This window comes from Montipora foliosa, chromosome 13 (assembly GCF_036669935.1).
Source record: "Montipora foliosa isolate CH-2021 chromosome 13, ASM3666993v2, whole genome shotgun sequence".
Classification (NCBI taxonomy): Eukaryota; Metazoa; Cnidaria; class Anthozoa; order Scleractinia; family Acroporidae; genus Montipora; species Montipora foliosa.
The window spans coordinates 43,361,150-43,373,649 of record NC_090881.1 but is presented as its reverse complement, the minus strand read 5'-3'; the positions used below and the strand labels follow the sequence as shown (position 1 = coordinate 43,373,649).

General features: G+C 37.8%; 1 protein-coding gene across 1 annotated transcript in view; it reads left to right on the top strand.

Moving 5' to 3' along the window:
• LOC137982328 (hemicentin-2-like) overlaps positions 1-12,500 on the top strand; it is a 104,803-nt gene that overhangs the window by 52,795 nt on the left and 39,508 nt on the right. Inside the window, exons 7-12 of the mRNA XM_068829406.1 lie at positions 2,891-3,160; positions 3,471-3,731; positions 4,048-4,317; positions 4,658-4,918; positions 5,145-5,414; positions 5,698-5,943. Of these exons, the coding sequence (XP_068685507.1) occupies positions 2,891-3,160; positions 3,471-3,731; positions 4,048-4,317; positions 4,658-4,918; positions 5,145-5,414; positions 5,698-5,943 (1,578 nt within the window). The remainder of the gene's footprint in view (positions 1-2,890; positions 3,161-3,470; positions 3,732-4,047; positions 4,318-4,657; positions 4,919-5,144; positions 5,415-5,697; positions 5,944-12,500) is intronic.

Sequence of the window (12,500 nt, the reverse complement as noted above, 5' to 3'; positions counted from 1 at the left end):
CTTTCTTTATTCCTTTATAATAATTTGTAAATTCCACTGAGTTATTCTGGTTCAGTGTGACAGTTGTTTAGTTCAGGGCTGGGTCTGGCAGGTGGGGCTCCTGGATGGGGGTAGGACATGCTCTGGGGCATTATACCTTCTTTGCATTGGCCTGGCAGCCAGCCAAGCCTCCATTTGCTACAAAGGCGTTAATAAAAAGATTACTTTATTATTATTAAATAATTTTTTTACTCTATAATTATGCACTGTGTTATAATATCAATATAGCAATATAGCATTCAAAGACTCGTTAATAGTTCTTGGGCAAAACAGCTTATCGGGTCACCAATAAACGTCATATACATGAACTTTAAAAAATGATAAAACATTTCTCATTAGAATTCTTTTATAAAGCATACTAATAAGGCATTGCGTGTTTTTCTTGGTGAACCTTTGTTTGGACCCACATGCTGTTTTGAAGTCATTCAATAAACTTTCAGGTCTGTCTTTACTGGGTCTAAAACCTCTAATAAAAAGTTTGTTTCAATTTTGTGCTTTGCTAGGGTGTTAGTTTTTATGAATAAAAAGCTATCCTAATAATAGTAATAATAGTAGTAGAACTTTATTTTCACACGATAATGTTTAAAGCTGAAGAGCTTTTGGGGTCGTGCACAAATGAAATCAAATCAACTTACATAACAAATCAAATAATGATAATAATAATAATAATGTTATTATTATTATTTATTCATTTCATAATAGCGCATTTTCTGCATGGTAAAATGATCAAATGCGCTTTATAATAATTGATAGTAATACTGCAATTGTTAATAATAGATAATAGTAATATTTAGTAAATATAATGAAAAACTAATGAAATCAGCCGATTTATGCTGTCAAAGTCTACTAAGTCTCAAATCACATTGGTTTTTGAAGAGAGGGGAAAACCGGAGTACCTGGACAGAAACCTCGTGGAGCAGAGTAGAGAACCAACAAACTCAACCCACATATGATGCCAGATCGGGAAATCGAACCCTGGCCACATACGTGGGAGGCGGTTGTTCTTACCACTGCACCATCCCTGCTCCCCAGTTGTTTATTAATTAATTGCATTGAGGCATACGGATGCCAAGCACAAGACAGCTTTGTCAAAAGGCTTATGACTGATGATTAATATACATGTAACTCCAGTCTGTAACTAATGGTGACCCTGTAAAAGAATAATCTTATATTTGATAGGACAAGAGAGCAAGAAGGAGATGCATAAGTTTTCTCCAAGATTCATTCACATATAAACGTCTTTGCCACTTTATTAAACAGGACTCGAAATTGCTACTGACTTGTTCGAAATGTTACTGCATAAAATTGTGTAATTGGCAACTTTTTTTTTAGCCACTTTCATTGTCAGGTCAGTCACTCTTATCTTTTTCTATACTCTGCAAATTGGACAGTTTTCTGGGTGTGCATAAAAAAGAGTAACATAAAATGCATGATACCAAATATGCAATGAAATCCAAGAGGTACAAGAGTTCTTTGAAGCATGATGTTTCATCCGTGTCATGTCTTGGAAGCGAGGTACACTGTATTGCCAGAGCAAGGTAATTGTTTATGGAAGAGTGGAGGATAGAACTGCTACATGTAATGGCAAAATATTAACGGCGGTATTGTGATTTACCCAACATGCTATTCACATCGAAATGACGGGAAAGCTGATACCAGCAAAAGAGCATGGTTTACACTTATGTGTTGAGGGATATCAGGGCGAAAAAGCCATACCAGTATACAGAACAGTGCATGACAAGTTTCGACATGTGATCGTAAAAGCAGATTTCTTTTGACTCCATAATATTATAGTTTCTTTTTTGGCATGGAAAGCTAATGCATATTGAATTCACCTTTACGTTCAGTTCTGCTATCATTGTGCATGAATCACCTTCTGTTTTTGTTCATCTGACAAACTTTAAATTGAGTCATTTCAAAGAACGTGTCAAGCATCACTTCAGTTCTCTTTGTGTTGATGTGGATCAAAATTTCTACCATGTTGTGTTTTTGGCTTTCATTATTCAAAAGGTATGGTTTCATCTGATAATAATTTGTTTTAATATATTATTCTTTACTGCTTATATGTAAATAATTGACATAAAATTTTTACTGTCCTCTTGCAATGTTTGTGTAATGTGTTTGCACTGGAATTATAAATTGACTGATTTAAAGCAAACTGATCCAAACAAGTTGAGAAAACTTTGTCATGGCTAATGGAGTTAATTTTCTCTAACTAACTAACTAACAAACAAACAATAATGGTAGTCTTTTTCGGATGGTTATGATTTTATATCCTCTATGCAATTTTAATACCAGGCTGATCACTCACAGTAACAAGGCTAATGGAAGTCAGGTCTAAAACTCAGGTCACATTCCACAGATCAAGACCAGGCGTCCCTGATTGCTCAGTTGATGAACTATGGAGCAAAACATTTTCCCTCAACCTGAAACAATGTATTAATTATTTTTTTGTAGAGTGATTAGAGCAAGGAGACACTTTTTTGATAGTGTTGTTTATTTTTATACTCTTTTGTAGCACAGTGACATGTACATGTACACTCGCCTGTGACCCATGACCTGTGTCGTAGACCTGTTGGCTATTGGACTAATTGAATTTAATTGGATAATCATTGATCATTTTATGAACACCTAAACAACTATTAAACTGCTGCATTTACACTTTTAAGAATATTTAAGTTGACATCTTTTCTTGGAGGAACTGAAAGAGAATATCATTCTTTAGACCCCTTTAATATAATGTGCACATTACTATTGGTTCATTTTGGTTTTTGCATTTTTCACAGCACCAGCCACCAAACCAAGGGAGATAAGTGTATTTGAACTTACATTTAGTTGTCCATGTTTACAGATAATCCTGCCACTGTCCATTTGGTCACTAACACTACCGAGAACGAAAACTGTTGTGATTTCCTGGTTATAAGTTTCACATGTAAGGCGTCTGAAGCCAATCCACCGGTAAAAAACTACCAACTTTTGAAAAACCACGAAATCGTGGACACAAGCAGCAAAGGAACCTGGATTAAGACCATATCGAGTAAAGGAAACCATATCTATAGCTGCAAGGCTTTGCATCGCTTGGGAAATGTAGCAAGTGCTGATGTTACTGTAACCTTCAATGGTAAGTTTAAATGTTATGAATAACAATTTGCTGTCTCTTTGTAAAATCTAAACAGCTGTTAATAGCCTGATCAGTTGGCATGCACATTACATTGCAGGGCATGTAGAAGTACATGTATTAGCTTTCTTTTTCATTGATGGTAGGAAAGATGCATATTTGAACTGCAGAACAATCATTTCAGCCATAATCATGATTTTAGAACATTACCATTGTCAACATTAGTTACGTATACTGTTCACAACTGTGATTATCAAGAATCTTAAATATATTTATCATGTCTCAATTACATTGTGGGGCTTTTTTTTTTCAGTTCCAGTTCAGATATTCGTCCATGTTCAAAGTGGCAGTGAAACTCTCCTGGAAGGTGGCAATGTGTCTTTATACTGTAATGCATCTGGGTACCCTGAGCCGACCGTTACTTGGACAAAATTAAATGCAGATGACTTAATAGTATCAAGCCAGTTGTTAAACTTCTCTATCATCAGCAAAGAGGCTACTGGAGAGTACATCTGCAATGCAAACAACACCTGTGGGAAAAAGCAGTCAGCAGTGAGAACCATTGATGTGCAGTGTAAGGACACCTTTTTCCCTTCTTAAGCTTACAATGTAGTTATCACTATGCATTAGGGAAATCTTACCATTCTGAAGTGAGCCACTAGTTTTCAGGGTCAGTATGTAACACATCCAAGAGCTCCCAACAAACACATGTAGCTGCCAGCAGCTGGGATACAACTCCTATCACTGGTGCTTCCTGATGGCAAAGACATTCATTAAAATCCACTTAAAGTATATAACCAGTCAGGCACCTTTCACACTGATAAATGACTCCTTTTCTGTCACAATGGCACAATTAATGGTTACGTTCTTTGTTTCCTTTCTTTGTGCAGATAAACCTGAAAATGTTCACCTGAACACTTCAAGCCACAAAATCTGTGCAGGGAAAATGGTGATATTAACATGTTCTGCTGGCGATTCTAATCCAGCTGTAGAGAATCTTACACTTTACAAAAATGGTCTTAGGGTTGCTAACGTGACAAGAGCAAACGTAGGAGTGTTTAACCAAGTGCTATACACCCAAGGGCAACATATTTACAGCTGTGTGGCCAGCAATGCTATAGGAAATGCTTCAAGCAGCAATGCCATTGTGGAAGTTGAAGGTGAGGTTTGCTGCTAACTTTTCTGGGTTCATTTTCCATTTTCATTGTTTTAATAGCTACTTCACTTGATTAGTGTTTGCTTACATTGCAGGGCATGTACGTATTTTCATAGCCTTCTTTTTCATAGATGGTATACAGTGTACTGTAGAAAATATGCATTTTTGAACTCCTGAAAAATAATAGATCATTTCAGTCATAATCACGATTTTGGATCATTGCCATTGTCAACATTACTTATACAAGCAGTAACAATGCAGCTGATTAATGTTCACAACTGTAATTATCTAAAATGTTAAATTTATTTATCATGTCTCAATTACATTGTGGTACTTGTTTTCAGTTCCAGTTCAGATATCTGTCCATGTTCAAAGTGGCAGTGAAACTCTTCTGGAAGGTGGCAATGTGTCTTTACACTGTAGTGCATCTGGGTATGCTGAGGCGACCGTCACTTGGACAAAATTAAGTGCAGATGATTTCGTAGTATCAAGCCAGTGGTTAAACTTCACTATCATCAGCAAAGAGGCTACTGGAGAGTATATCTGCTGTGCAAACAACACCTGTGGAAAAAATCGGTCATCAGTCAGAACCATTGATGTGCAGTGTAAGGACACCTTTTTCTCCTCTTAAGCTTACAAGTATAGTTAATTGTGCATTAGGGAAATCTTGCCCTTCTCAAGTGAGCCACTAGATGCAGGGTCAGTGTGTAAGACATCCAAGAGCTCCCAGCTATGTAACCAGTCAGGTGCCTTTCACACTGGTAAATGACTCCTTTTCTGTCACAATGCCACAATTAATTATCACATTCTTTGTTTCCTTTCTTTGTGCAGATAAACCTGAAAATGTTCACCTGAACACTTCAAGCCACAAAATCTGTGCAGGAAAAATGGTGATATTAACATGTTCTGCTGGCGATTCTAATCCAGCTGTAGAAAATTTTACACTTTACAAAAATGGTCTTAGGGTTGCTAACGTGACAAGAGCAAACGTAGGAGTGTTTAACCAAGTGCTAGACACCCAAGGGCAACATATTTACAGCTGTGTGGCCAGCAATGCTATAGGAATTGCTTCAAGCAACAATACCATTGTTAAAGTTGAAGGTGAGGTTTGCAGCTAACTTTTGTGGGTTAATTTTCAAATTTTCAGTGTTTTACTAGCTACTTCACTCGATTAGTGTTTGTTGTATTTTGCACCTTTCACCCCACAGAGCACTATTTTAGAGAGTGTACACGACTCGATATCATTTGCAGATCTACTTTTGACTTTTACACGGGATTTGGGTTTCTTCAAGGCCAGTATTTCACACAGTCATGGCCTTCCAAGGTGGATATTAAATTGTTAGTAATGGAGAGTCAACTAACTTTGTTCCTTTTTCCTTTCAAGTCCCTGCATCAGTGACTATGGAGAATCGTACCATTGTTGTTAGGGAGGGTGACAATGTGACACTGCACTGTATGTCCTCTGGCTTTCCACAACCAAATGTTTCCTGGGTCAATAACTCAAATTACATTATGGAAGCAGGAAGCATATTGAATTTGACCAACATCAGGAGACACAACCGAGAGTACAACTGCTCAGCAAGCAATGCATGTGGAAATGACAGCAGACAAGTTTATATTGATGTGCAATGTGAGTGTCATTATGTTTAATACTGAAATGCATTAATTTTTTCAAACCACATGATTGTTGCAAAGTGTAAACACCTTACACGTTTGATTACAGTACATTGCTCTGTAACCTTTTTTGTTCTTAAGCTTAACTAGATGTTTATTAAACCATAATTAACTAAATGTGTGAAATACATTGTAAAGCATACTTTGAATTTTGTACATGTACACGTAGTACCTTATGCTTTTTTCTTGGTTTTGTGTACACTTACACTGTAAAAATAATAATTGGTTTTATTTTAAAAGAAAGATTATTGGCAAGAGCATCACGGCATTTGCATGACTTCATGTCATAATGACCATATGTATAGATTTAACATACATGTAAGCGGCAAGTATAATAATTTGTTATACAGTGCATGCAAATGTGGATTATGTTATCAACCAGCCTTCTCAAAATATTTTTGGGGAGCAGGTCATAAGGAAAGTGAGGACGGTTTGGTGCTAAAGGCACCCAAGGGAATGCCCAAAGGACGCAAGTTTCTAGGGGGGTCTGGGGGCATGCTAATAGATACTCACAGATGCAATTTAGTGCAATCTGGGGGATTTAAAGTGATGAAATTTCACATATGGAATTGACACTTGCATGAAGTCGGATAAGAAATACTGGAATGTTAGTTAAATAAACATATTTATGTGTGCAACACAAAAAAAATATTGCAGACGCGAATTTGTACGTCAAGCAAGGTTTTTCAAGCTTTTATATCTCCAGTGACTTTACGTTTGAGCTAGAAATGTGTTGTGCCTGACATTTTCTGACTGGAAGGAAACAGTCAAGATTTCTGAGGAGGCGGCTCATTGAGCCGTCGACCGGCCGATTTTGAGAAGGCTGATCAACAATTTGAGACATGAGAATTGATATAAGGGAAAGCAAAGGAAAATTACAGAAGTCATTTTTAAGTGTTGTGTTTACTTTTGTCATAAATCTTCTGTTAAAATATTTAGAAAATCGATTCTCATAAGGATTTTTTTGTATCATCAACAAAACAGCACATGCTTTGTGTACTGTTGTAATGTGCTTGTATGACACCATATGGTTTTGGTGGTTGCCTAATGTGTTTGTTTTATGTTTCGCACTTTAGTTGGTACTTGTTCTTTCCATGTATGGTAAAAGTGTTAGAAAGCCGATCTTGTAATTTTTATAATTTTGCCTGTAGATGTTTATGTGATACACGTTTCTTTTGCAAATGTCAGCAATGTAATAAAACTAAATAAGAGTTTGTGATCAGGGGCCGGTTCCTGGAAGAAGGAATAAACTATACCAAGTATAACAGTTATTCCAGGAATAAATCTGCTATTCTGACAGACCAGAATTTATTCCGGGAATAAAGGTATTCCTAGAATAAGGCACATTTATCCCTGGAATAGAGTTATTACACCTTTCAGGAACCGGCCCCAGGGTTCTTGGTTGAACCTATCTCCGGTGACACTGGTCTCGGGGTGTCCTTAGTAATTGTTATGGCTGTAAAAGGGCTTCCATCAGCAAGCAAAGCAGTTTGTCAATCATTTGAAGGGCTATGCTGGGAAAAAAAAGCACAGCAACGGCTGTTCATAGTTCCAGTGGCTACCCTAAATGTTCAATGCATCCCGCATACTATTGCATTTAGCTGTTGTGTTTTCAAGTCAAAAGTTATTTCGCCCTGGTAATGTACGGTACAACGTGTCTTCTATTCATATTCAGGGCTACATGTATTATCATTTTATCAGTTTAGCACCTAAACCTTCTCTATTGTGGACTACAAATGGGTGTAATTGCTTAAAAAAGGAAAGGAAAGGAACTTTGTTTAAGTGTCACTTAACTAGTTGTCTAATGCAAATCCTGCATTGTAATTGGCTATTCTACTAGAGGACTATTAGTAATAGTTTTTCGTTTTATTCCCAAATATAGATTTCTTCAACTTGCATTTGCTAACTTTATTATTGCCTTTTCTGTCCGACTATTTGGGTGATACTTAAACAATAAGACCATTCGCCCTTGTGGGCCACGGGTCACCAGCCCATTGGGCCTTGAGTCATGGGCTATTGACCCGTATCCCTTGCGGGCTACGGATGTAATTGTTAAGTAGCACTAATTGGGCACCGCCGTCTGTAAACTTAAGGTGATTCCCTAGAAACAGAACTTGTTATAGATTTCTAATGAAACTTCGCATACTGTTGTAACATGTCAAGGAAATGATAGAAATATAGTTAAAAGGGGATGACGAATGCAGGTATTTAAGCCACCTTGACAATTGCCGTGCATCTCCAATGTTGGACAAATTTAGCTCTATTTTATTTAAAAAAAATTAATGTAATCCCTTATAATTGTAATGCAGAGCCTCGTGTCACTGTATGGTTAATTCTCGTACGTACTTGAAAATTGTATTTGAATACCTTTGAGAGTACTTGACACTCCTAAATAGATTTAACTTCATTGCGGGCTGTTCGACTGATAATGGCTCCTTCCGTATGATTTTATGAAATTGCCAAAAAACTGGCCATAAATTGTTGCTGTTGTTGACGACACCGTTCTCAGCATTGAGCAAAAATTGGAAATAGAAAATCGGGGTGATCGTACCCGTTCAGTAGAAAATAACCCTTCCTTGACGGATTATAAGCTTGGTGTCAATGAAAATCTACCACTTTATCAATGTGCACGAGCTAATGCGCACACCAATGGCCGTATTTATACTAGAAGACGTCTAAGACATCATAGACGTCTTAGACGACTAATATAAATACGGGAAATAAGGTCGACGCATCAAACGTCAGACGACTTAAACGTCTCAAGTTAAGTGTGTCGTTTAGACGCACTTAACAGACGCACTTAGCAATGAAACGCACACAGTCTGTTTGGTGATTAAATCCCAGTATCTTTTGAAGAAAATTGTGAATTTGATTTCTAGCCGTCGAAGTTAAGTGCGTCCCGTATTTATATTAGTCGCACTTACGGCCAGACGTTAATGCGTGTTGTCGTCTTAGACGTCCTCTAGTATAAATACGGCCAATGACGCAAGAAATTATGTGCACCAGGGAATCACCTTAAATCAATTGTTGCTTTTGAGGAGAGGGGAAAACCGGAGTACCTGGAGAAAAGTAGAGAACCAACAAACTCTATCGAGGGAAGGGAATGCTCTCGCCACTGGGGCAGCCCTGCAAGAATAATAATTTCATTCAATTTCGGGCCCCTTAATTCACAAGACGTTCCTGTAGGGGTATGATTGTGAAGAAATACTGGTACACTCACTGTACGTTATGTTGTACTGAATTCCCCACACTGGAAAGTTGTGATGGTAATAGTAATGCGAATGGCCCTGTTAAAGGAATAATGCCCTGTTTCCATTTCCAAGAACCATTTTAGTGCTATGACAGTATTTTTCTTACCTACAGCAAATGATGAAAACAAAGTGTTTCTAAGTCTTTAAATGTAGACTAAATTTTCAAGAATTTAAAGCAAGTAGTGTCTCCTTCTTAAATTCATCCGATGCATTGTCCTGGGCATGGTAATTGTAATGGTAAGGAGAAGTGTTTTTGGTAGTGACATTCTATGGAGATGAAATGAATTTTAGAAGTAATGCGTTAACTCCAGATCTAAGCTTAAATGTCATTTTTTATCTCACTCAAAGTTATAACGAGATATTAATATGCAACTGTTTAGAGGGCTGCAATGCCCATAAAATCAATTCTTAAGTTTTAAGTGTTGATTTCATAACAACGCCTGTTTATTTTAACTGTAATATTCCAATTTAATGATCTACTAAATTTAAATTTTTGAGAGCTAGATCGAGAAAAAAATGACGTCAGACCAACCCGTTGTCGCCCTTGAATTCGCGATTATCCTGAATTGTTCATTTGCTTTGAATTCACTATTATCATGAATTAAGAAGACTGAAAGCTTGGTATGCATCATGGGAGATGGTCATAATTATATTTTTTAAAAGACAACCCAATAATTGCATAGGACTCTATCATGGGAATGTTCATTGTTAACCCGTCACCTAACCACTTGACCACCACACCGTTAGCTTTTCAGGGACAACACTTCAGACACTATTTGATACTGCTGTATTATCACTCGCCAACAAACAGCATTAAACATTGCAAAAGGTCGGTGTCCAAACTTCATGAGAAAGTTAAATATTTAAATTCAAAGCTTAGGCCTAATTACTATTCAGCAGCGATATTCTATGGTAGACTTAAATAAATGTTTTTTTGAGAAAGGTGGTGTCTTGATCTTCAGTGGTAAAGTGGAAAGAGGCGGTTCCTATAGAGTAGAAACTCCGGGTTCAAATCCAATCCACGGATATGATTTTTTATTTCCTTAATTTTCTCTGCTACCACAAGTCCTGAGACACATCCAAAATTCATGATAATAGTGAATTCAAAGCAAATTAACAATTCAGGATAAGCGCGAATTCATAGGCAAGAACCTGTTGGTCAGACTCACTAGTATTAGTACTTTTTACGCGGTTGAATTAATATATGCATCACAGGAGTTTCGGGCATACAGACTTTTAAGTCGCGTTTTGCCTGTAAAATAAGCTGCATTTACATGCTAAAATGTTAAGCTAGTGGTAAATGACGTCACGTTTCCCTAAATCCAACCTTCTGGGTCTAATCGGTCAGTTTTGAACGTGAGTAATGGCGGACCATAGAATCCAAAACTTGCACGCAAAGTGAACAGCCTTTGGATAAAAATAATGGTAATGGTAGCACTTAAAGCTGAACTGCAAATTGGTGTGCCGAGAGAAATGGAAAATAGAATAATAGTAACAAAAATAAAATTAAAGGAAAATAAAAATAATGTAGCACTGTCTGCAAGAAGCCCAAGTTCCCTTGATATATTTAAGAGAAGATCAGAGAATGCATTCATCATAGACTAGGTCATTCATCAACCTAGAGGAGCCAGCTTTTCCAACATTTTCATTCAGAAAGCGTCTATTCAAGGAATAAAACGTCATTTTGCACGTAAAATCCAGTGGTCCTGATTGTATCCCTAGTAAGGTGCTGAAACTGTTTGCCTTCGAGCTGGCACCTGTTATTACTGATTTGTACAATACATCGCTTGTGCAAGGCGTGGTCCCCAGTCAATTCAAGTCATCTCTGGTTGTTCCCATTCCCAAGACTACGCCTCCTAAAACAGTCGAAGAAGATCTGCGGCCGATAACTCTCACCTCTCAGTTGGCTAAAATTATGGAGGGTTTCACGCTCAACTTACTATATAAGCAGGTGGTGGACCAACTCGATAACAAACAGTTTGCCGTCTGCGGCAAATCTACGACACATGCTCTAGTTTATTTAGTTCATTGTATTCTGGAGTATTTAGATAAGGGTGCCTGCTATGTTCGTCTTTTTCTAGCTGACTTTAGCAAAGGGTTTGATCTTGTGGATCACACGGTACTTATGTTGGAGCTTAGGTCTCTTGGGGTTCATGATGCCATTATTGGGTGGATCGCGGATTTCCTCTCGCACAGGTCACAACGGGTAAAAATTGGTGACGCTATTTCCCCCTGTGTTTTCCCTAATGGTGGCATCCCCCAAGGGACCAAACTTGCACCAATATTGTTTGCAGTGTTAGTTAACAAATTGGTAGCAGGTTGGTATACACGGGTGAAATATGTAGACGACCTTTCTGTCTTGGAGTGCATCCCTAGGTGTTCTCCTAGCTACATGCCCTGCATCACGAACGAAATAGCACAGTATGCATCAGACCACGGTATGCGCCTCAATGCAAAGAAATGTAAAGAGATCATATTTAGTTTCTTGCAATATCAGCCCTTCCCGGCAATTCCCCTGTGTTTATCTGGCCGTGTAATTGAGAGGGTTGATCACTATAAGTTGTTAGGTGTATTTATTTCTAGTGACCTTTCCTGGAATAAGCATTGTGAATACGTCCTTGCAAAAGCCAATAAGCGTCTATACGCATTGAGAGTGTTAAGGAAATGTGGCGTGGCCTGTCAGGATTTGGTTCAAGTATACTGTAGCCTGGTTAGATCAGTTATTGAATATGCAGCACCCGTCTGGGCAGACCTTCCGGTTTATCTGAGTAAAGCCCTAGAATTGATACAAAAAAGGGCATTTAACATTATTTTCCCTGTGCTGCCATATGATGTAGCCCTTAACCGTTCAGGCTTGCTGCCCCTCAGTCAAAGGCGGCAAAAATCATGCCAAAAGTTAATGCAGAATTTGCGAGATAAAGGTTTTCTTTCAAACATAATACCCATTCCCCCTGAAACCCACCATGGCTATTCTCTTCGCTCTGGCTCTGTTGTAAATAGCAGTGTTAAAGTAGTTGCAAGGACTGAACGGATGAACAATTTTTGTACTTATAAATATCAATAGTAATATAGGTGCTGGTGCCCTTGTAATTCAGCTGTAGCTGCGAGAGGGGTAAATAAACTGATCAATCAATCAATCAATCAATCTTGTATAAAAGGGTTAACCACTTGGCAGAACCTCTTTAAAAGAAAGGCTGGCTGAATAAACTTTTGTCATGTGAACTCTCTGCTTGTCTACCCAGTCGTACTATTAAAGTCAAGC